The sequence below is a fragment of the Myodes glareolus genome, chromosome 2, assembly GCF_982192425.1.
Source record: "Myodes glareolus chromosome 2, mMyoGla1.1, whole genome shotgun sequence".
Classification (NCBI taxonomy): domain Eukaryota; kingdom Metazoa; phylum Chordata; class Mammalia; order Rodentia; family Cricetidae; genus Myodes; species Myodes glareolus.
In genome coordinates this window covers 67,476,913-67,501,905 of record NC_142027.1, presented here as the reverse complement: position 1 = coordinate 67,501,905, position 24,993 = coordinate 67,476,913, and the positions used below count along the sequence as shown (strand labels likewise).

The 24,993-nt window shown below is 49.0% G+C and overlaps 2 protein-coding genes across 4 annotated transcripts in view; one reads left to right on the top strand and one right to left on the bottom strand.

Moving 5' to 3' along the window:
* Heg1 (heart development protein with EGF like domains 1) overlaps positions 1 to 24,993 on the top strand; it is an 83,646-nt gene that overhangs the window by 1,362 nt on the left and 57,291 nt on the right. For 2 of the 3 annotated variants that reach the window (XM_087901239.1, XM_087901252.1), the window contains exons 2-3: positions 20,999 to 21,286; positions 23,404 to 23,703. In XM_087901239.1, the coding sequence (XP_087757365.1) occupies positions 20,999 to 21,286; positions 23,404 to 23,703 (588 nt within the window). The remainder of the gene's footprint in view (positions 1 to 20,998; positions 21,287 to 23,403; positions 23,704 to 24,993) is intronic. The other variant, XM_087901249.1, reaches the window with a different exon arrangement.
* LOC148122991 (large ribosomal subunit protein eL42-like) lies at positions 16,394 to 16,766 on the bottom strand. Its single transcript, XM_087901352.1, has one exon. The coding sequence runs from the start codon at positions 16,757 to 16,759 to the stop codon at positions 16,439 to 16,441; it is 321 nt and encodes a 106-aa protein (XP_087757478.1). The 5' UTR covers positions 16,760 to 16,766; the 3' UTR covers positions 16,394 to 16,438.

The window sequence follows — 24,993 nt, the reverse complement described above, 5'->3', positions numbered from 1 at the left end:
GTGAATGTCTGAGTCACTGGCCCAAGATGGTGAAACTGAGGAACCAGTCAAGGAGGGGAAGGCAGCTCTGAAGGTCCTTACAGACATAGGCTGTGCAGCCCCGTGTTTAGTGGAGTTCCTGAGACAAGAATTACGAGCATGGAAGACATTTACTGACTTTCGCTTTGTAGACAAGTAACTGAGGGATCCTGGAAGGTTTTCTGTGGGATGCTCCAGACACAGTGGTTTGTCAGGGACTGCTAACTCAGAGGGCCACTCGGTAACCCAAGGCAGGTGTCAGTCGCTGGTGCTCCGGCTGAGGGCTCCATCTTGTGAGGGGCTCTGAGGGAGGGTGGCTGTCTTGTGAGGTCCCGCTTGAGGAGGCTGGCATAGGACTGCCCTTTCTAAGGCAGGGAGGGAATCTCCCCAGCTCCTTTGGCAGCTGAACTGGGGAAAAGGCAGGTAAGAATTAATGCTTAAGAGAGCCGTGCTTTTGTGCTTCTGTGGTGGCCATGGTCTTGGCTTTGCAGCCTTCTCTGGTTCATTTGTTTTTGGGGGTGATCAAAACAGAGGCTTCAGGGAGAGGAGGAACCTAGAAGGGACCTGAAATGATCCAGATTTTTCTCTGGGGAGGTCTCCTGATCTCCTGGTGTCCCCGCAGACTGTTGTCCACTTGGTGCCTCCCCCTCTGCTGCCCTAACTGAACCCGACCTGGGTCAGGGATGTTTGAAGAGAAAGTTGGGAAGAGGTAAAATCCAGGACCTGTTGAAAATGGCAAAACATTACCAGTGTGGCTGAGGATCCAGGCATAGCCTCTGTCCAGTTTCTGCTAAGGCGCCAAGCGATGTCATTTAGGAGAAAAAGAAAGCAACAAACACACAAATACAGCAGAGATTCGTGATTCAGTGAGCCAAAGTTTTACAATATCCTCTTAAGATTTTCCTGGCCCACTTTGATTGGCCACCACACACCACTCAGTAAGAAGACTAAGCAAGACCTCACATCTTCAGAGATCCAGCCTCCCGGGCACCAGGACAGAAGGTCATCCATGCTCTGTGTCCACATGGTTTGTGGGGAGGTGGGTGTTCCTGCAGGCAGTGAGCCTTTGTGTCACACAAATTAATGCCGTTAATCTAATAGTTGGGGAAACTGCCCTGAGACACTTACTTCTGTGGGTGCTGGTGGCATTCCCCCATGAGCAGCAGGGACTAGGGATTTTTTCCTTTCCTAGAGGGTCATTCTAGCTCTTCTCTTCCCACAGAGTTCAAGGTTCTCACTGCTGGGTGGCTGTGTTTGCATTCCATTTGTGGGCTGTTTGCCTATGTGGCTCTGTCCTCGGAGGAGAGCAGCCCGTTTGGATAGCCATTGTTTGCTTTCATGCCCACCTGCCACTCCGTTCCGCTGTGTTTGTTGCTTCAGTCATCAGTGAAAGGAGGCCGAGACCTAGACACTTCCTTTCCTTTCCTTTCCTTTCCTTTCCTTTCCTTTCCTTTCCTTTCCTTTCCTTTCCTTTCCTTTCCTTTCCTTTCCTTTCCTTTCCTTTCCTTTCCTTTCCTTTCCTTTCCGTCTCCTTCCCTACGACTAGGGCCCCCAGCCACAGCTCTGAGCTGAGTTCTGCATTTGACTTTTCAGTCCCTAGGCCACGCTTTTGGGATATCTGCACATGGTGGAAGGAAGGCGGGAAGGGAGGCTCGACTCGTACTGAGAATTCCCACCGAAGGAGAGAACTGTCCCACGCATAGGGGAGAGGATGCTAAGTAGTTAAGGAACCAGTCCAAGGAATACTAATCTTAAAAAAATGTGGCTCCCTAAAGGAAGGGCTATGAGCCCAGCCTCTTCTGAGCTGTTAACTGGCTGTTCCCAAATCGCTATAAACCTTCTGACCCAACTTCATCAGTTAGTTTGGCTGCCACAGGCACCATTGTGGGGCGCTATGAAGGCTGGGTGGCGAAGGGTCAGTCTTCTCAGGGATGGGAGAGTGTCTTATCCCAGGAATGTGATCCCACGGACTGAGGCTGAGAGGTGGTTCTGGGCATCAAGAAGCCAGCTTCTTTGATAGAGGCCTTCACAGATACAGAGAGGGTCCTGGTGTGTGCGGGGTGCCAAAATGCCTCATCCTTTCAACCTCTCTCCCGGTGCATACAGATGCTGACCTCGTGTTTTCTGCACACCTGCTGACTTGTGTGGACAAGGGGAGACTTTGTTGTGCCGTGCCAGGTGGCCTGCTTAGCCCAAGAACAAGGCCAGGACCCTCCGCCACCCCCCCCCCCCAGTGATCTTGTTCTGTTTTCCATTGACATTGGCCAGCTGTCTGAGAGTGTCCTTATTTGAAGTCGGAAAGAAGGAACAACAGATGGTAGTTGCTGTGCCCTTAGCTACTTACTGCCTTCCTCAGCATCTTCCCTTTGCCCCAGCATCCTCTCTGTATGAGCAGGGCTTTTGAGCTGGAATCAGTACCTTTCTTTGAAGAATCCGAAGGAGCCACCAGGGAAAGGCTCACCCCTACCCTTGGAACACCTATGTGGAGTCAACATGTTTACGTTTCTTACCCCATTTCACCCTCCAAACAGTCCTGCCAGGGATATTGCTTCCCATTTATTCTCCCTTTATGGGAAATGAAGCCTAGCAAGGTTAGGTCACAAGGGAAAGGAAGGATGCTGGATTTAAGCTAATTTCAACCCACATTAGCCCACCCCACCATGTCACAAGGTCTGACCCTCACTCATAGGATAGGACAACCTTGTTATAGATCTTTAGGGCCTCTCCAGCACTCAATTCTTGCTCTTGCCTTTGCCTAAGATTGGGAATCATGAGGTGGCAATCAAGATGCTGACAGGAGAGGCTTTTTTAAAAGACAATTTTAAAACTACTTGTTTTTAGTGTGTGTGTGTGTGTGTGTGTGTGTGTGCGCGCGCGCGCGCGCGTGTTCTCACATGAATGCAGGTGCCTGTGGAGACCACAGGCATCAAATCTGTGAAACTGAAGTTATAGGTGGTTGTGAACTTCCCAGTGTTGGTTCTAGGAACAGAACTCAGGTCCTTTAAAAGAGCATTATACACTCTGAACCTCTGAGCCCCAAGGGGGTAGATTTTATTATTAGTTTTAGAGCCAGGAGGTGGTGGCACATGCCTTCAATCCCAGCACTTGGGAGGCAGAGGCAGGCAGATCTCTGAGTTCGAGGTCTATAGAGTGAGTTTCAGGACAGTTCCCAGAAACCCTGTCTTGAAAATAAAAGTTATTGTTTAGGAGCAGTGGGGGGGGTTGGGGGAATTGCTCATAAAAGGACTTAAGTCTATACATGTATAGAATGATATTTTGTGTTGTTATTATGATTTCTCTCTCTCTCTCTCTCTCTCTCTCACACACACACACGCACACACACACACACACATACACACACGCATAGGTGATGGGTGCCTGAAGTAAATACATTCTATGGGCGCTTGGCTGGGAACACGGGGTAGTGACTAACGCTGTGTGGCTTTTGTCATTGCTATCAGTACCTGCTCTGCTACATGGGAAAGCACTCAGATGTCAAATCACTTTCAATTTCACGTCGCTGCCCCCTCTGGCCACTCACTTTTCATTTTCCCGTAGACATAAACAAAGAGATTCCTGTCCTGTCTTTTCTCCCCTCCTTGTCAGAGTATGACAGATGTCTCCCCTCATAAAAATAATCTTAACATCTCACATCTACCCTCTCAGGGCTGGAGAATGGCTCGGTGGTTCAGAGTGCATACTGCTCTTTCAGAGTATCTGAGTTCAGTTCCCAGAACCTCACTGGGCAACCTTACAACTACCTGTAACTCTAGCTCCAGAGGATCTGATGCCTCTGATCTCAACAGTCACTGTATTTATAAGAAAACTACACACACACACACACACACACCAAAACAAAACACTAAAAGTAACTAATTTTATATTAAAAACCTCTCCTCTGCAGGTTGTTAACATCTTGATTGCCACCTCATTCTAATCACGGTCCCCGATCTTATGAAAAGGCGAGAGCGAGCAATCCGTGTCTTAGTCAATTGGTTTATAAATCAGAAAATATTTACTGAAGCCTTACTACGTGTGGAGAGCTGTGTCAGGTGGTATGGAGGTTGTAGGCACGTTTGCACCCCCACCCCCGGGATCATCTTGCTGGAGCACAGCTGTTAAAGTATAGTGATGATTCCCAACCTAAGAAAGCTCCACAGCAGTACCGGCCAAAGGAGTGATCAGGAGAGAGGAGGCTGTGATGTGGAGGTGGAGACTGAACAGACTGGAGGGCTAGGGAGGCCTCCTGAGGAAGGAGTGCGTGGGTTGAGCTTTGGAAAGTTGGTTGGATGCGGATAGACCGATGTGGAGAGGCCTTTGGCATCAGCAGAAGCCCACATGTTGACAAGCTCAAGTCTCGTTTCTTCTTTTGTTTATACTTTGCCCTTATTATTAGTTAGCGTACAAAATAATGGGTTTCATTGTGACATTTTCATACATGTTTACATTTTATTATACATGTTTATTATACATTGCTCATGTTACCCTCTTGTTCCCCTCCCACTGGTTCCCTTTCTACCCTCAGCTGGTCCTCATTCTGTTTTCACGTCCTTTTTGTGTGTGTGTCTGTATGTGTGTATCTGTGTGTCAGTGTCTCTCTGTGTGTGTGTGTCTGTGTGTCTATGTGTCTGTGTATGTCGTCTGTGTGTCTGTATCTGTGTGTCTGTGTATGTATGTGCATAGGTACGTACACATGAAAGAAAACATGTGGTCTTTGTCTTTCTGAATCTGGCTTATTTCACTCCATGTGATCTCTAGTTCCATCCATTTCCCTGGCATAATTTCATTCTTGGTGGCTGAATCAAAGTTAATTTATATATCACATTTTCTTTATCTCTTCATATATTGACAGCTGTCAGACTGGTCCTGTTAACTCAAATCTTTTTGCATAGATATGGTTAACAGCCAAAAAGGCCAGAGGAGAAGATTTGGGGACGTGATTTGGGATTGAGAATAATTAGTCATTGAGCACAGTCTGGAAAGGGGGCTGTAGCCCCTTACAGTGGGCCTTAGAATCCTGTTATTTATCTTGTCCTGTCCACATGAAGCCCTTCGTGTCCTCCAAGGAGAGTGCAGTGTTTTGTGTGTGTTCACGCTTATTTGTGTCTGTTGTGGGGATCTTGTGGATGAACCCTGGCAGATCTGCCTCACTCCAGCCCAGAAGGTATTTTGTGGAAGGCTAACAACAAGTATTAAATCCATGAGTTTGGGGGAAAAGACTAAAAACAGGGCATGAGTTGGAGTAGGGGCTGTGAGAATTGGCAGGGGAGAGGCCTCAGAGGCCTTTTAGGGGACCACAGGAGGGCATGAGGCTGCCAGCCAAGGAGACACTGAGAAGGGAGAGGAGGGGAGGGGAGGGGAAGCCATGGAGAGGAATTGCCCTGCTTTTAAGGTAGTATCTCCTCCTGCAGCTCTTGATTGTAAAGACCCTCCGCAGGTCCCCATGGAAGAATTCTGCAGTTCTTTGATAATGGGAGCCTGAGCTACAGAGGCCACGGTCAGGTCCAGCCCCGGAGGGGCAGTTGTTGAAGCCACATGGGAAGAGGAAACTAACCCTGCCTGGGTGGGGAGCATCCAATCTAGATGACAAGAGGAAGAGGCAGTGGCCTAGGCGCCAGCTAGGGCGTGGAGGCATAGAGGGAGGTGGGGTGGCTTGAAGGCCAGCTGTGAATCGGAAGAACACTTGAATACAGTACTCGGTTTAGCCATGAAGCCCGGCAGCCTGTCAGTATACTTGTGAGAGTAAGTTAGTGCATTTCTACTGGACACATCCTTTCCCCCGGTCCATCCAGGCTCATGAGTACAGGGCAAGTGAGAAGACTGAGGCTGAAGAATGCCACTCTGTTTGTAGTGGGGACTGGGTAGAGGGCAAGGTGCAGAAGCCTGTGTGCAGAATGGCGAACATAGGTGGCATCACAGGTGGCATCCCTGTGGCCAAATTGGTCAGGGAAATGGAGAAAGAAAATCAGAGGCATCTGACATCCCTTGATTTTCCCCTCCATACCTGCCATCCAGCCCCAGTTCTTCCCATATCAGGGGCAGAGTGCACATCCACACACTTAGCCCAGAAGCCTGGATGTCACCCTCCGCCTGTCTCCGTCCTTCATCTTCTACATCCCTTGGCGGAGGACAATTCCGTTTGGTTTTGTTCCCAGAATGCACCAGGAGTCTGCCCTCTCCATCTTCTGTTCATCCCCTCCGTTCTGCTCCACTAATTGATGCTCAGGAAAGCCACCGTAATCTTAAGACGTGATTCAGGTCACTCTGTTCTTACCTTAAAACCTCTAAGAGCTCTGTGGGGCCGACCCTACCACCCTTGTGGACTCCAATCCCACTTGCTACTCAAAGCAGGCAGTGTTTTGGTTTGGCTTTGTTGTTTTTCAGGCAGGGTTCCACCCTGTAGCCCAGACTGGCCTCGAACTTGAGATCCCAATCCCTTAGCCTCCCAAGTACTGGGATCACAGATGAGCACCACCACAACCAGTGGTCGTGTGTGTGTGTGTGTGTGTGTGTGTGTGTGTGTGTGTGTATGTGTAGATGCTGGATTTCCTCCTGTCTTGGAGGCTTGACACAGGTGTCCTCTGCCTGTAACAGAAAGAGTGTGTGTGTGTGTAGATGCTGAATTTCCTCCTGTCTTGGAGGCTTGACACAAGCTGTCCCCTGCCTGTAACAGAAAGCTTTCCTAGCAGAAGGGACGGCCATTGTGAATGCCATAATGCAGGACCAAGCTCACCTGCCTTAGGATGGGAAGGAAGGCACCTTGGCTGGCTATGGGGATTGGACCTTGAAGGGCCAGGAAAACTGGAAGGTCACATTTCCTTCTGAGTGCCCTAGAGGACTGTAGCAGGGGCTGTACCACATGTTGTAGGGCTGTGGCTACCAAATCCCTTGGGGAGCTCAGAGACCATCTGCTAAGTTTACAGAGGCTGCTAAAAACAGACCAGTATCTCTGCTTTATGTTTTAGCTCTGGGGTATTTGAACTTCATAGCATTGTTACCCCCTTGCCGTGTACAGTTTTTGAAGAAAGCATGCAGATGAGACAGCATGGCAGTTGGGCGAGACTCTGTGTTTCTCCCTCCTGGGGCTGTTGGCGTTGGGGGGCAAGGCATGAAAAGGGGCTCTGATCTTACTCAGAAACGCCCTCTCTCCATGAGGAAGAAGTGAGGCTTCTGAAGGTGGAGGGGTGGCTGTGGTAAGCTTACATGTTTCTCCTCGGTGTTTCTGGTAAGTTGGGAGGTAAAGGCCAAGGAGTAGATGGATAGAGGCTCTGCCCTCCAGGGCACCCAGCCACCTCCATCCTTGGAGGCGCATAGGTTTCAGGCAGGAACAGAAAGCACCCAGGAGAAAAATGCTGGGTTGTCACCGAAGGGGTGACCCCTGAGCAAGGGGTGACTAGTTAAGCATTGTTAAAAGTCACTGTTTTCTCTCCCTGAGAGGTGATAAGAATAGCTTCCGGTGGGGAATGAGTTTCATTCTTAGAGCCTCTGGGGCCACCATGACATTTATTGTGGCCATGGGGTAAGACTTTTGGGGGAATCGTGTCTTGCCATTGTGTAGCCCTTCTGTCTTTACTGACACAGACTGAAGTTGGGGTTCAAGCCCTGTCATGGCCACTTACCAGCTATGGTACTTTGGTAGGTGTTTAGCCTCTTGGCGCCCTTGTCTTCTCATCGGGTAAGTGGACAGTTAAAGAAAGAGCCCTCCCCAGGGAGTATGGGGCCGGCCACCCTGTAAAGGCCACAGCCGGCAGCCAGGAAACACTCTAAATACTGCCAGAGCATCTACTGCTGAAACTCGGGCCCGTTTGCACCGGGCACCTGTTTAGTTTCTGTTGTGGGGTTCTAAACCAAACTAGAGAGAAAGGGGTCTGTTTCACTTTACGGCTTATGATCCGTCACTGAGGGAAGTCAGGGCAGGAACTGATTCAGAGGCTGTGGAGGGGCGCTGCTCATTGGCTTGTTCCCCTGGGCTTGCTCAGCCTGCTTTCTTATAGAACCCAGGGCCACCTGCTCATGGGTGGTACTTCCCGCAGGCAAGCTGGGCCCTCCCACCTCAAGCAGTAATCAAGAGAATATCCTCCCCAGACTTGCCTACAGGCCAGTCTGATGGAGACTGTTCTTTGGAAATTTCCTTTTCCAAGATGTGTTTAGGTTTATGTCAGGCTGGATTCAAAACAAAACAAAACACAAACAGTGTCGTTAACACCCTGCCACGCACACACTCGTCCTCTGGGTGTCTTATTGGACAGGGTATCAGTCCTAAGAGCAGGGGTTACCTGGCCTTGCTCCATGCCGGAACCCTGCTGTCTTAGCCACTCTTAGCTTTAAACCGAGCAACACGAGCCACATTGAAAGTCAGAAGAGTTCAACGTGGCCACCGTGGCCTGTGACCGTCTGAGACCCGAGATCCCATACAAAGTGCTCGTGATAGGACGCAGGTGACGAAAGGTGTGATCACAAAGAGTAGATTTGCACCCCTGTGCACAGCAACCATCCTCCTCGGGCCAGAACCTCTGGGGATCCTTTAAACAAAAGGTTTCTTGTGTGTGTGTGTGTGTGTGTGTGTGTGTGTGTGAGCATGTGCACATAATAAACACTAGCAGATTTTACAAAACAGTTTGAGCAAGAACAGCATCCTTGGAGGAAGTGTTGTCCCGGTGAGACATCTCTGAAGAGGTTCATACTTTCGTAGGTGAGGCTGGTGGTTTATTAGGAATTATCTCTAGTGTAGTCTTGCCTTGTGGTCATAGAGTGCGCTGTTTGGTAGAGTTATGGCCACAAGCATCCAGCAGTGGCTCAGGAACTCCGGCGTGGGCTGGAGGACTTTTGGTATGGCTAGAAGTCTTCTTCTTATAGCTGTGTGGTAGGGGCTGCTTCCTAGTGTCTAAGAGTTATGTTAAAGATGGGGCTATTAATGTCTCTCCCGCTTGTTAACAATTGTGATGGTGAAGGCGCCTGTAACATAGTGAATGATTTTAGTCATTACGCAAAGACCCTGGGCACGGCCTTTGCTCTGGATCTACCTCCACATCTGTAACACAGAGATAACAGAACCAGGCCTGTCGATTTCATGGTTGTAGGCATGAAATAAAGCCACACAGAGGTGCCTGGTAAGCATGTACATATATGTTTATTCCTCACACTGTACATTGGACCATTAGTCTAGCCTAAGGTGGGGCTTCATGATAGCGGGATGGGGAGAAAGTTCGAGGGGATGAGGAGCAAGGCATGACATTCGTAGTCAGCAGAAGTAGCTTTTGTAAACTGTCTCTCTGTCCTTTCATGTGTCTCTGGTTGGCTTGCTGTGACCAGGCCTCCCTTCCTTTCTCTCCCTTCCAGATAGATACTCCCTCGACCTTCAGCCCCCAACTCACCTCAGGGGTTCTTTAGACAGAACCTCCTGTGAGCTAGGCTCTCAAAAGAGACATAGGAATGCGACCAGAAAGTAAGCGTGTGGTCAAGTAGACAAAAATTGTCTCACCAAGCAAACCTGGGATCCTAAGGGAGCGTTTCCTTCCTGGACGCAGCTGGTGTTGTCTCTTGAGGGACCCGAGGGCAGGAAGAGCTGGTTAGTCCTGAACTGGTTCTAAGACACAACCAAGTTTTGCTAGAAGGCTGGAGGAAAGAGACATGCTAGGTGGAGAGGTCTCTATAGACAGAGGTAAGATGGGAGGCCAGCTGGGCTCCACCTGCCTCCTCTGAGTGGACGATTCTTAGAGGTGCCTGCTCCTCTCAGCGGCTCCGTTCTGTTCCTTCAGCGGTCTGCAGATGAGGTCACATGTTTAAACCCGCAGGTAACAGTTACAAGGTGACACCCTTTCTCCCCTGATCGCCTTTTGCTCTTGATGCCCCTTCATCACCCGTCCACACTACACCTCCGTCACTCCTACTCTTCTTTTGTCTGCCAGTAGTCACCGCCAACTCTTCCCTCTCCTTGTCGACATCCTCCCTTCCTCCCAAGTCCCAGCAGAACCCTGAGGCTCCTCTCGGCTGTGGGCTACATAGGGCAGCAAGAAGTAGTGTCTCCTTTGTGCTATAAAACCTGGCTGGTGTCCTCAGTGAGTCACCCTAGAAGCCCACCTGGGGGAAGCCTATTAGTTCTGTTTGAAGGAAGTGAACACCTCTTAAAAAAACTTCCTAGTAAGCTGTGCATGGTGGTGCATGCATTTAATCCCAACACTCGGCAGGAGGGGTCTCTGTGAGCTCAAGGCCAGCCAGGTCCACATAGTGAAGTTCCAGGAAGAGCCAGAAAGACCATGTCTCAAGAAAAAAACTTGGCCCTCTTTAATTGGTCTCACACCCAGGGAGAACCAGTGACCCTGGTCCCCTCCTCCTGCCTGAACTCTGTGCCCACCAGAGTCCGCCATATACATTTTCCAACAGGCGTAAATAAATTATATTTCTATGATTCCCTTGAGGCCCTGGCCACTTCACAGAAGTCTAGGAATAAATTAGCTGCAGGGCTTATAAAAATCGCCCGCAGGGCTGTGGAAATGTTCGAAACCGGAGTCACGGGTCCGACTCGCACCCGTAGGCCCAGGCGGTTTCTTCCTGCTTTCTCAGCCTCCTCTCCCCCTCTTCCTCCTCGGAACCAGGATGTTTTTCCTTGCCTCTGTATTGTTTCGCTAACCTGGCAGGTCTCCTTTGGTGGAGCCCTGCCACAGCTTCCTCTCTGGGTGTAGCGAGCCCTGAGAGCACACAGGAGCTGGAGCCTGCCCTTGCCCTGTGCCCTCCTCAGCGCTGGCCAGGCGTGGCGCAGGCCTCCAGTGTCAGTTCCCTTCCAGAGGTCCCCCTTGCCTGAGGAACCTCCTCTGCAGCCTTCTTTATTTGTTTTTCAAAGGATGAGAGAGGCAAAGAAAAGACCGTCTTCAAGATTAGGTATCCCCCAACACACCAAAAAAAAAAAAAAAAAAAAAAAAAAAAAGCAAGGTAGACTACCCATTGCAGAAAGCTTATATGTGTACTTATTCAGCTGAGTAGGAATCTTCTGACCCTTGACCCTGAGACTTTGCCTCAAGGGCAAAAATAAAAAGAAAAGAAAAGAAAAAAAGCCCTGTCTGTGAGTTACTTTTAAAGCAGAGATCCTGATCAAGGTTTTTTAGCCTTTCCTCTTGCCTGGGTAGGCTCCTTCCCCGCAAAGTGGTCCTCAGGGCCAGCTCTGGTTCTGGGAGGCTGACCCCAGTCTTGGGACTCCCTTGTCCTGGCTGAGCTCAGACCTTCAGACCTGCCTCTTCCTGAGAGGAAGGGCCCACTATGAACTGCTGACAGAGACTGTCTCTCACAGGCAGGGGGTGGTACGCCTTGTCAATTTGACACATCAGTAACTGGAGCCCATCCCAAGGGACTCGTGTTTTTCTTTTTGAATATCATCCTCAGACCTTACATCCAAAGGCTTTGCGATGTGAACGGTTTTTCTAAGGGCTACTCCTTTTAGGATAAGAACAAGGAAGGAAGCAAACGTCCCCGAGAGTCCTGGACTGTCCACATTGACGGCTGAGTCTTTTGTTCACACAAACTCATTTGGCTCCTAAACGTCCTCCACCCAAATCATTACATCCGCAGCCACGGTTCAAAACACAGCCTGGAGTAGCCAAGCAGGGTAGGTGCGGGCTTTCTGGGGAGATTACAACCCGCCCCGCCCCCCGCCTGACACACACCCCCAAGTTCCTGCCAGCCTGTAAAATATCCCACCCCAGACCATCCGGTATGAAATACCCCTTGTTTGGAGCGTTCCTGGGAGGGGGAAGGCTGTGAAGCCCCTCTGAGGAGCTCCCCCCACCCCGAGGGAGGGCAGCTCTGGGTGGAAGGGAGGCTTTCCAGCCCCACAAACTCCCAGGGCACAGGTTCTGCTGCTCTGGGCAGCTTCTCACACCCCAGAGGGACGGAGAGGTTTTATTTACACAGCTCAGCCCTTGAGGCAAGTCTCTGTTTGAGTCATCCTTGCAGCCCTCATAGACTTGCCTATGGCTGGTGCTCAGTAAAAATATATGTTCTGGTTTTTAAGGTGGCTAAATATACCTAACAGGAAAGTTACCATTTTAGCCGTTTCTAAGCGCCGTTCAACAATCACAGTGTTGCAGCAGCCTCCATCCATTCCCAGAAACTTTTCACCCCAAACAGAAACTCTTAAGCAGGGATCCCCGACCTCCAGCCCCGAGCCGCCTCTGCTCCACTTTCCCATCTCCATGAAGCTCTTATTCCACGTACTCCACGAGTGGTACTTGTCCTTTTGTGCCTGGCTTGTTTCACTTGGGTTTCTAGGGTTGCCTCATATTGGTAGCTGTACACTGTCCTGTGGTCTGCACACACCCTGTCTTGTTAACCCCGTCATGCCCCGGTTGTCTTCACCATCCGCCTGCTGCGAGTACCGCTGCAGTGGCGGGTTCTCTGTAAGCTCCATATGCAGAAGAGGGATTGCTGGATCATATTTAAACTCTGAGTTTATGTTTTTGGGGGACTGCCATACTGTTTCCATGCTGGCCGACCCAGTTTGCTTTCCTGCTGGCATCACATACAAACTCCAGGTTTGCTACATCCTTACTGGCCCCTTCCTTCCTTCCTTTCTTCCTTCCTTCCTTCCTTCCTTCCTTCCTTCCTTCCTTCCTTCCTTCCTTCCTTCCTTCCTTCTTTTCTTCCCTTTTTAAAATAGTAGCCATCCTATGGGTGTAAAAGCAGGTATTCTGAATCCATACATGCCGCTCCCTAGCTAGGCAGTGGATTTAGAACTGTAATCCTCCCTCGTGAGCCTCCGTCCTGCCATCTGAGGTCAAGACTTAATTAGTTACTATGATCCCTGAAGGACCTGGTCACCTTTTGGGGAGGAATGGGGGAGGAGTCGATGGCACCCCAACCAGCGTTGGCCAGAAGGAACAGTACAAAGCAATGGTGTCGAGAGTGACTGGCCTCACACTGTAGCTGACTGGGCTTCTCTTCTGGATCCCCAGTGGTTTCGTCTGCGATTAACTGACATAAAGACCCAGGCTTTAGCCTCTGCTCTGCTACCCTTTTCTGAGTTAACCTGGCTGGTAACTTTAATACCGTGCCTCAGTTTCCTCTTCCGTCACCCTCATGCCTGCCTACTTAGACTGTTGGAATTTAAAAGGATAATTTAGGGCCCTTAAATTCTCCTATAAAAAAAAGTGCTTTGTGGGTAGGGCACTGTGTGGGACTCCTAATTGGTTCTCAGGGTAGAAGCAGAATTTCAGTCCTGTGGGAAGTATTTATGAGCTGTGTTCTATTCCCCTTCAGTCTGTGGCAGTCCACACACTAAGGGAATCAAAAGAGGAGAGAAATCAAGCTCCCACTCCCAGGACTTTTCTCTCCTCACCATGTGAGCAGTCGAATTTTAGGGAAACCATTAAAATTACAAAGACACTCAGACATGAGACCCCATTTCTGGAATCTAATAATTAGAGGCAAGGTGTCAAGCCCACAGCTCATAGGGAGCTTTCCAAGTTCAGGATCTGGGGAAAGCTCCAAGGGGAGGTGGGGATGGGGAATTCTCGGGGTAGCGATGAGGGTGGTACCTCTGTAGACCCTCCTCGTGAGCCTTAACCCTAGCAATGAGACCATCACCAGTAGATCCCTGAATGGACTTTCTGCGGAACTGGTGCCGGGGTCTCCTGTGGCCCCTTCCTCTTCATAGGCCCTGCTTCTGATTCCATCCTATCTTCCCTGGTTGTCTGTGTCCCTGTCACTGGCTCTGCCCCTCCTGGCAGACTGAAATCCTTTAAATTGGACCCTGATCCTCGATTGCGCCTTCTTATCCTGTCTGCTGTCCTTCTTCCTCATCAGCACCCTAGGCATTAACCAGATGTTTGCGGCTGGAAGTCACAGCATCACCCCAACTTCGTGTCTCAGAGGCAGACGTTTCTTGTTCCCTTGGAACTCGGTCTTCGTGCCCCCTCCACTGTCTTTACTGCCGTTCCTTCCAGCATCCACAGGGATCATCTCTGCTGGAAGCTGATTTAGACCTCCTCTTGTGCAGACTCCCAGAGAGGAACCACAGCTGTTGCCACACCACACCGAGTCTGTTTCAGAGTCCATGCAGCAGGCACCACCTCACTCCTCTTTGGGAGAAACAAGGTCGGCTACGTTATTAAAGCCTGGTTTGAAGGCCAGGGGGGATTTTGTTTTGTTTTATTTTTGTTTTTTCCTTCAACTCTACCAGCCAAGGCCCTGAAACCTCATGGAATCAGCTGGCGTGTGACGTGAGAGCGAGGTTCAGACCCTGTCTGCCGCTGAAGGACCAATCACTTCATCATTTTGCTTCCTACTTTGCCCGTGTGCCTTATAATGACACCTACCTGCCAGGACGGTCCCAGTCCTTACATGAGGCAATGCGAGTGAAAACATCTAACACGTGACTGGGTTGGACTGAAGCTGGAGAGATGGGGAAATAAAGGGCTCATTCTTCAACTCTGCCCCCAAACATGAGCTGGTACCAGACTGCGCGTGACATTTGGCCTTCTGTAGGACTGGATGGTGAGGGTAGGGGTGAAGTCTCCGGGAGGAAATGGCACAGGCTTAGGAACAAGGCTAGCTGAACACACACACACACACACACACACACACATGGTGGGGGGTGGGGATGTGGCTTGGAGGAGTCTGCTGCTGAAGCAGCTGCTAATTAGGAAATCCGATTCCAGGCTGTGCCAGCTTCCCTCATGAATGCCGGTTCCTAAACAGATGTTTTAGAACATTAAGATGCTACAGAAGTGGAAGCTGTCAACTTGAGAGGGAAAACATCCAAGCAAAGCAATGTAACTCTCTTGTTAGTCTCCATTCATGGTCCAGGGGGAAGTGCTGGCGTGACGCGGATGGCTGAGTCCGGAAGGATGGGTTCCTTGTTCAAGGATGGCTGAGTCCAGGTTCAGCTCGGGCGGTTGGTGTGACCATTGTCATGGGCTTGAATGGGGTTTGGGTGACTGTCTCTGACACAAAGAAAGCCAGGCTGGCAAGGCAAATGGGCTGGCTTTGGCTGAGCTTCCTGGAGGGTCCCTCTGATCCTGAAGTGGGAAAAAGCTAGAACCCAGGGCACAAAGAGACACCAACTGACTTCTTACCGATTTAGGCAGCGCTGATAGAGGTGGAGACCAACCACGGCCAACAGGTCTCAGGCCACCCGGCGCAGCAGTACTGACCCAGAGTGTTTCTTGTCTCTGGATGCTCTAGAGAGGGGCTCACTGGCCTCCTCTCTTTGCCTGGGCCACTAGTTTTGTCCACAGGTGGCACCGACCGAGGTTGGGCATCTGGGGACTTGAGCAGCCTAAACTCAAGTAATCCCATGAGGCTTTCGGCCACGGAGTCACAAGCCATTCACATGATTATGCTCTGTGAATGCCACGGGGGTCCCAACTCACGTCACCACTTCTGAGTTTCAGGAACCAACTTAGTGTTTAAGGGCTACAGACCACCTACTGAGGGGGCATTTTGGGGTTCAGTGAAAGTCGTTACAAAATGACTTCTGCAGGTGTCCAGCCTTTGGGTCTTTAGATCAAGACACCGGATGTATTAGTCACTTTTCTGTTGCTCTGATAAAATACCGTGACTAAGACAGCGGAGAGAAGAAAGAGTTTATTTTGGTTTGCGTTCAGAAGGTTGGCGTTCTTAATGGTGGGGTCAAGCATGCAGGCAGCAGGCATGGCAGCAGGGACAGGACGCGGAGAGCTCACAAAGCAGAGGACAAACTGGCAAGAGGATTTTAGCTTTGAATGCCCACCCCCAGTAATGCACTTCCTCCAGCAAGGCCATGCTCCAAAACCTCCCCAAACGTCACCACCAACTGGCAAACAGATATTAAAATAGTTCCAGGCCGGACAAGGCTGCCGATACGCCGTGTCTTAATCGTTCCTCGCTAGCTTTTATTTTTATTAAGCCTACATATAGTTTAAAGAGTAAATGGATTTTACAAAGCTGCAGTGGAACTGTCTGACCACTTTCAACTCTTCCTGTGGATCCCGTATATAATTTTATCCATATCTATCTATTTTACTTTGGTTTTGAGTGATGCCCACTAATTTCTCTCTGTGGAAATTTTATGTCCTTCTAAGTCTACCAGGCTGGATGTGGCCCAGACTAATTCTGCTCAGGGTTAGCTTTAGGTGCGGTCAGTGGAGTTACCCTTCTGCACCAATGATGCTAACCATGCCCTGCATGCGCTTGTTAGCCAGGACTGGCTACTTTAATAACCTCATTAATTTTAAAAAATGACATTCTTTTGAAAAATAAAGTCACTGTTTCTTAAGATGCACACCCCTCTTCACCTTGCACTTCGGCTTTCCTTGAGTCTGGTGTTGAGGACTGCTTTCTTGTTTGAAATCAAACCTCTTTAATTTCTTTCTTTTTTTCTTTTCTTTTCTTTTTTTTTTTTTTTTTGAGTGAAAGCTCGTGATTTTATTGTCTTCACAACAAGATCAGCTTAGAACTGGATCACTTGGCCCTTTCTCTTCTTATCACCTCCCAGTTCAAAATGCTTGCATCTCTTAATAGCCAGCATTCTCTTAGATCTGCAGTTGGGCTCCACACATTCCAGTCTCAGCACAATCTTCTTTGTAGTTTTTGCCTTTTTGCGGAAAATAGGCTTAGTCTGCCCACCATAGCCACTCTGTTTCCTGTCATAACGCCGCTTTCCCTGGATATACAAAGAATCTTTGCCCTTCTTGTACTGTGTCACTTTATGGGGTTGATGCTTGCCACATTTCTTGCAGAATGTCCGGCAGGTCTTAGGAACGTTCACCATGTTGGCGGGTGTGATATCGGCACCTATAATTTGTTTTAGTGGAGGTGTTAGGTCTCAAACTTGGGACAAACAGCTGAGATGCCTATTACCAGATTGAAGCTTAAGTTGACCACCAGGTTCTCCCAGCATCTCTCAGTCTGTATCTGTTACAGGCCAGGACTGGCATGCCCTGCCCCCTACCCTGAACTCTGCAGCCCAGGGACTGGGCTTCCCTTCCCCATATAATCCAGCCCTTTTGATTACCTGGGTTTTGGTCCTTTTACCTCTTGGCCCAGGATGCCCTTCTTGGTGAGCAGCTCCTCTCTTGCCCTCCTAATTCCTCTCCTCCCTTGGCCCAGCTCAGTCCGGCCGTGTTCATGCCAGATCTCCCAGCTGTCTCTGCCTGTATCCTTCCTCACAGCCATAATAAAAACCTCAACCCCCTAGGAGAAGTCATGTCCTCCTTTTTATTTCTTTTTTTTTTCATCATTTAACTCACTTTTGAGTGACAATCATTTTACATGGTTCTCTCAGGATACTTCTGAAAGATTACTTTGCTGTTTTCTCTCAGCACACTGCAAAAGTTGATCTGTCTTTTCTTTGGCTTCCATGGCTTCCATGGCTGGTGTACTTCTTCTTATAGATAATTTGCTGTTTTGTTTTTGTTTTTTCCTGGTTGAGTTTAAGTTAAAAACTTCTGAGGTTTTTGCAGGTTCACTATGATATCAATATATATCAGCTTTACACACACACACACACACACACACACACACACACCCTTTAGGAGTTTGTTAGAATTCCTTAGCTTAAAGATTTATGCTTTTCACTGGTTCTGGAAAATTCTCAGCCATTACCTCTTTGAATATTGACCTTTGGCGTTCCCTTCTCTTCTAGAACTCTAATTGGAGACTGGAGACCTGGTTCATATGTTAAGAGATTGATGCTCTTCAGAGGACCTGAGTTTGGTCCTCAGCACCTGTGGTAGGCAGCTTACAGCTACCTGTAACTCCAGCTCCAGGGAATCCTACATATTCTTCTGACTTCCAGAGACACCCACCCACCCCCCAAAAAATAAAAAATTAATGTGAGAATGAAACTCCAGTTAGATATGCATTCGGCTTCTTTTTATTTCTATCTATCTTCTATCTGTCTATCTATCTATCTATCTATCTATCTATCTATCTATCTATCTATCCCTATCAATTTTTGGGGTTTTGAGACAGTGTTTCTCTGTGTAGCCCCGACTGTCCTGGAACTCGCTCCATGGACCAGGCTGGTCTGAAACTCACATAGATCTGCCTGCCTCTGCCTCCCTAGTGCTGGGATTAAAGGCATGCATCACTTTGGCTTCTTTTTTCTAATTTGCTAAACTTTTGTATATAATTTTTGCTTTTTACCTGATTCTTAGCATTCTCTTACCCTTTTTTTGTTTCTTTTACTTACCTACACGCCTGTACAGGGGTTTGTACGAGTGAGTTCAGGCGTCCATTTCTACACACATCTTCTTCGATGATTTTAGCATTTGAGCTCTTATCTGATTTGCTGACTTTTGTTCACAAATGACTTATTTTCTGGTATATTTGTGATTTCTGTTTGTTTTACTGCAACATCTTATTAGAGGGTTTCTTTTCTTTATTAGCAAATGATAGAAATTGTATGTTCGTATAGAGAGGGTTTGCATGGTCTTGCCAGGTTCCTCGCGGCATGGTCAGGGTCGCTCCTCAGCTCCCGCTATCCAGTGCTATGTGGAGGTGGGGTGATGACCTCTTTAAACCACCCTTTTAAAGCACAGTTCGTTTTTAGTGTACTCATAAGGCTTAAGGCCACTCTTGGGTACAGCCTCAACTTGAGGTTCGGCTCATGTAGGGAATGCAAATCTGTGCTGTACACCCTCAGAAGACTTGGCTTTGTGCTCATAGACTTTGGTTGTGATTGCATTTAGCTTTCCTCTTCAACCAAGATCCAAGGGCCAGGTTTCCTCCTCGTCCCTCTCTGGGTTAGTTTCTGTGTCTTTTGTCCAGAGTCTATTCCTTCTGATTCCAGTGTTGCACGGTGGTCTCCCTTTAGCCGCCTGGAGAGTTTACATGATCTTCCTCCTGCAGCCCCGTGGCCATCGAAGGGTAAGGTTAGAGATGTTGAAGAAGTGTCAGCTTCCGCCTTTGCTCGCCTGTCTCTGGTCCTACTCTGATTCTTTCCTTTCTCACCAGCTCAGAAGTGCATTTAGGATGGTTTTCTTTTTCAGCTGTTTTAGTCAGCATTTTTAGCTGTCGGTCGTGGCAGGGTTACTGCAGGCGCTGCAGGGGACAAGGACACTGTAGGGGACTATTGTCAGCCTGGTGGTTTATTTATAGCATGCATTTTTCCATCCTTACATCTTTCTTTAGTCTGCTCTCTCTCAGGGAGATAGCATGGTTCAGTGTGAGCTGTGCTCTGCCTGCCTGTGGCCACTCTTTCCCTACAGTGGAATTCCTGCAGCTGCGTGGGCTCTGGGAGTTCCACTCATCTCAAGAAGGGGCAGTCACTGGCCCTCTGCCCTAATGGAGCTAAATTTGTTATCTTTTTTTCCCCCTGATTTTCTTTTGTTATTATGCCCAGTTAATCAAGAGGGCAGAGAAAGCATCCTTATGCCCCTGGGCCTCTTCAGCTTTTCTGGGGAAGCCAACTGCCTCTGAAGCAGAGCAAGAAGAATGAGGCAAGCATACCCTGTAGGTCGCCGCCATTCATAACCTTTGGGACTTTGTGGCTGCCTCTGGCAACACCCTCCCACAGCCAACTTGGAGCTTATTATGGGCCTCACCTCTCAGGCTGGGCTCCCAGAGGAGGGCCCTAGTGACTTCCCTTCCCTCCAGGAAGCGTCTGTTAATTATCACCTCCAGAAAGGAGAATCAGGGCATGGACACAGCAATTCTCAAGGAGCTGGAAGAGGAAATGACTCCCTCAGAAAGTTCTCGGAATCTCTGGTAGGGCAGAGATTGGGTTGTGCTCACCACCCAACCCGCCTCAAATACATGAGTCATTGGTCACTGCAGTGTAGCTGCAGCCACACCCCTCGCTATTGAACATGGCCAGTAAGGGACTGGAGAGATGGCTCGGTGTTGTTAGGATTGGCCACTGTTCCAAGGGGACTGGGTTTGAGTCCCAGCACCTACACGGCAGTTCACAACCATCTGTAACTCCAGTCCCAGGGGATCCAGTGCCTTCTTCTAGCCTCCACGGGCACCAGATGTGAAAGTGATACACAGACATATGTGCAGGCAAAACGCCCACACACATAAAGAGGGGGCAGTAAAATATTAACCGAACTTAAAGATTTAATACAAAAATATAATCATTATGTTGAAACTTATATCAAATTCATGTTGAAATGGTATTTTGAATATGTTGCATAAAATAAAGTACTTCACACACACACATTTTAAAATGGCTACCAAGTTAATTTTACGGATTGTGGGTTTCTCTCACTTAATCCTGTGGGCAATACTAATCTAAAAGATAACTTCTTCTTTTTGCTTGTTTGTTATATTTAGATATAAGTGATAGTTCTGCCTGCCTGCGGCCTCTGCTTATCAGATGGTTTGACATTTTTGCCTTGACTTATAAAGATAGCAATGACTTCATTCACTCCCCACTGAGAATTTTCCATGGTTCCACAGGCTCCAATCCTGAACACAAAGAGAAATAGTCTCAAATCAGGAAAATAAAAATGGGGGGTTATAAAAATTTAATTTTTCAATTAGTATGTGTGCAATGTGTGTGTGTGCATGTGCAATGCATGTGTGTGCAATGCAATGTGTGTATACATATGTAATGCATGTGTGTGTGCATGCAATGTGTGTGTACATGTACAATGCATGTGTGTGCACATGCAATGTGTGTACATGTGCAATGCATTGTGTACATGTGAAATGTGTGTGTACACATGCCATGCATGTGTGTGCACATGCAATGTGTGTGTGTACATGTGCAATGCATGTGTGTGCAGGCACCCTCAGAGGCTAGAAGAGGGCGTCTGAGTCCCTGAAGCTATAGAGCTAGGAGTTGTGAACCCCTCGACGTGGGTGCTGGGCTGTATTCCAGTACTCTCTCCAAGAGCAACAAGTGCTCTTAACTGCAGAGCCATCACTCCAGCCCCACTAAATGGAGTTTTTAAGAAGTTATGAAGTTGGCAATAACCTGCAAGGGTCCATTTGGGAAAGTTTCTTCATGTTTACTTTTCAAAAGCCATTGAGTTCTCACTGGTGCATTTGCTTGTTATTGCAGCCACTGCAAGGAGCCATTGGACAGAAAGTAACAACACTGAACCCCACGTAGGAAATACCCCCTTCTACCAGAGTCAAGAGGACCGTTCAGGTTCCAGAAAGGGAGTGACAGCTCAGACTGCCAGAATGAGCCACAGTTCTTCAGAAGCCTCAGGAAACCCCTCTTTCCTGCCTGAGACGAACGCCGAGGGGAGGAACAAGCCTTCCAGCGGAGCAATCGCCACCGTTCCGCATGCTGGACGCTCACCTGGGATGACCACGGCCCTGGACTCCCACGGCAGCTCCTTGTGTGAGTGTGTGTCATGATGCTCATTTTTCTATGTCCAGTCCTAGAAAACAAATTTTCTGCCCCCTTCCCAGCCCACCCCCACATCCAGAGCAACTGTGCCCATTTAGGGGTTCTGCATTGGGATGGATCAGGCAAGTCCTCCTAAGAGCCATGCTTGGAAAGTCAGACTAGGGGAGGGGGGGTGCAGATTTGTTGAACACCCTGGTGGGTCCTTTAACATCTATGCTCCCCAGCAGTCTGAATCCACACCACCTCCCTGCTCCCAGGATCCTGCCACGCAATCACACATCTCAGGGGTTGGGAAGGGTGGCTAGGTTTTGTTTGTGCTGATAAGAGTTTGACTGCTTCTTGCCGCTCCTGTCTGCGCGGTTGGCAGCTTAGTACTTCCAGCGAAGGGCTTCAAAAAGAGGCCGCGGTTCTGTGAGCACAGCTCAACCTAAGAAGGAAGACAAAGAAAAGCAGTGCTAATTAGGTACGCATCTACATAGCAACGAGCTGGCTCTCTCAATCCTTCCAGCAGCCCGGTGAGGCCGCGCTAATCTCGCTTTAAGGTTTGGAAACTGAAGCTCAGAGACTAATTAGCCCAGTAGGTGGAGAGCAGGTGGCAGATTTCCAAGTGAGGAGAGCCCAAGTCTGTGTGTTGAGTGAGTGGGCACCACAGCTCAGGAATGGGGTGCCCCCGTGTGAGTAATGATAGAAGGGAGAGGGGGCACCAGTGCCTGAGTCCTCCCTGGGAGAGTTAGAGAGCCGTGGGCAGGATGGCTAGCGCTATGGAGGGTAGGGACAATGATGGAATACTTTGCAAGACAGGAAGTTTCTACTTGGTGTGGTGGGAAGACTCACTGAAGGGTTTTGCACAACCGAGAGACAGGGTTAGGACAGTTTGAGAGAGGAGCCACCTGGCAGCAAGCCTGTAAGATGTCTAATATGGGAGGAAAGGGGACCTGAAGTGAGCTGGACCACCCAGGCAGACGTGTAGGTAGCAGGTGCTCACCTGGGGAAGGTGTTGAAGAATCGCTCAGTAAAGAGTCTTCATAAAGGGGGGTTGGGGACCTTGCCAAACAGGCACCAAGCCCTGGATTCAGTCCCCAGAACCGTGTAAACAACATGTGTAATCCCAGCATTCAGGAAGTAGAGGCAGGGGGATCAGAAGTTCAAGCTTGGGCTGGAGAGACAGCTCATCCACTAAAATCACTTCTCTATGAGATCCAGCTTTGGTGTGCAGTGCCCACATTGGATGGCTCCCAACCAGTACTCGGATTCCAGGGGACTCAGTGCTCTGCTGGTAGCCATAGGCGCGCGCGCGCACACACACACACACACACACACACACACACACCCCTAAAGATAAGAAGAAATCTTATTTTTAAAAATGTTGTTAAAAGTCATCCTTGAGTTTGAGATCAGTCTGTGCTTCATACGACCCCACCTTGAAAATTAAAATTAAAAAAGATCCCAGCACTCAGGAGGCAGAGGCAGCCCTCAGGTGGGTCTTGGTGAGTTCAAAGCCTGCCTGTTCTAAATAGTGAGTTCCAGGACAGCCAAAGCAATCTAGTGAGACCCTGTCTCCAAAAGCGAAACCAAACAAAAGACGATTCATACAGACAGAAGGAAGGTTGAGAGTTGGTGAGGACCTCAAAGAAGAGGCTGAAGCCATCAAGGTGACTTCCCGGTTTCCTACCCTTGAGGGCACTCAGTTCTGTAAGGGAATTGTGGGAAGGTATCCTGTGTTCCGTGGAGGGAAGCTGCAGCGCTCAAAAGTCCTGCACGTGATACTCTCTGGTTTGCCTGGCTGTCAAGTGTTGGGAATTCTGCATACATTGAATTCTGGGGCATTCTGGGGTCCTTTGTGAAAGGTGAGGGACAGGTCTTCCTGATCTAACACCAATCTCTAACGCTAGACCGTCTAAGGCTTAGTTAGCAGCAGGGTGCTCCATTACTGGTAATTCCTCCCTCCAGTGAGGACCATTGGTGAGGTCAAAAGCCTGGTGGTTTCTCTTGCAGTTCCTTTCTCCTAGAATGAATAATTCCTCGCGCCTTCTAATTGAGCCCACTAGCGATAATAAGACAGTTGACAGCCACTAGTGGGGTTTTAATTGTTGTTGTCTGGCTTCCAGCCTTGGAGAGCCTTCCCCAGCCATCCAGCAGTTCCAGGTCGGAAGGAGGAATCACTGTTTCTCAGACAGAGAGTGGAATATCCCCAGGCTTCCTGGAGACGGCAAGGGAACTCCCAGAAGAAGGGACTGTGCACACACAAGTGGCTGGCATTTGGTTTTCCAGCCAAGCCTCCCTTCCTGCTTTGGAACTCAGGGAGCCAACCATGCTCTCCCAGAAGAGAAATTCATCAGGCCAGGAGCACTCGGAGCTGCGCTTCCCTCGGACCCAGAGTCAATCACCTCCCTCAGGCCGTCCTCTGTGTGAGTACTCCTGCCCCAGTTCACCCCTCCAATTTCAAAAGAACCCCAAATCGATGTGTATACCTAGCTGGCTAAGTGTTAAGTGTCCGGCTAAGGGGAAGCAAAGGGAGATTTAAGAGCCATTTCTTCAATGCCAAGTGCTTTAGTTGGAAGTACAGTCTATGTCATTTCTCTCGATATTGAGGCTCATGCTCAAAGTATGTTTTAACTGTGTATGGAGGAAAATATCAGCCCGTCTGGTGGCTGCTGGGTTCCCCACCTCCCGTCTCCCCCTTTTCTTTTCCTCCCCTCCTCTGTACACACATACGACAAAGATTAAGCGTGACTGTTGCGTGCACCTTCAGAGGAGGCCACACGCTGGGGTGGATAAAATGTGAGCCGGACACTGCTGTACCATTCAATTAGCAGTTTGAGTTTTGTTTGTTTATTTTCACAAACGCAGCTTCTTTGATGGCGGAGAAAATAGGTTCGTAATTTTTCCTGGCATTGTTTCGAAAGAAAGAGCCTACACAGTACAGGTGTTTGCTGGCTTTAATCAGGCGCCGTGGCTGTGGAGAACCGCCCTGTCCCATTCTGCCGCGCCATGTCCTGCGCACTAGCCTCAGCTCGGCTGTTCTGCTCCGCAAGCATTTCTTCACTCTTCCAGGCCCCTGTGCCACACACTTGTCATTGTGGCTCACCAGATGCCTGCCTGCCTAGGTATCGTAACCCTCTTGAGGACACTTCAGTCTTCAGTTAAGACCTGGGGCCTCGCATGTGCCCAGGTTCCCCCAGGAGGCACATCCTGCCAGAAGCCAAAGAGATGCTGTAAACTGCCCATCCGCGAGCTGCTCAGGTTGTTTTTTAGCCCAGGGCAAGACAGAGTAGCAGGATCTGGATCTGCACTTAAGTCAGAGGGTTTTTTTTTTTAAATAGATATAGCATTTTATTTATTTATTGAGAATTCCATGCATGCACACAGTATGTTTTAGTCATGTTTGGCCCCCTCCCATAAGCACCGTCCAATTCCTCCAGACTCCTCTCAGATAACCACCATTTCATACCTTCGTGTCCATCCGTTCTCTGTCCCCTCTCTATGGATCACTCCTTGCTGTCCATAAATGCGTGGGTGTGCAGCCGTTCACTGGAGCATGGTCAGCCTACCAGGGACCATACCTCTTAAAGAAAACTGACTCTCCTCCGCAAGCAACCTTCACATATTAATAGTGCCCCAGCTTGGGGTGGAGACTGATGTGCCGTTTTGCCAACCACGAAGGCAGAGATTTTTTAAAAATATTCTGCAAGACTGGG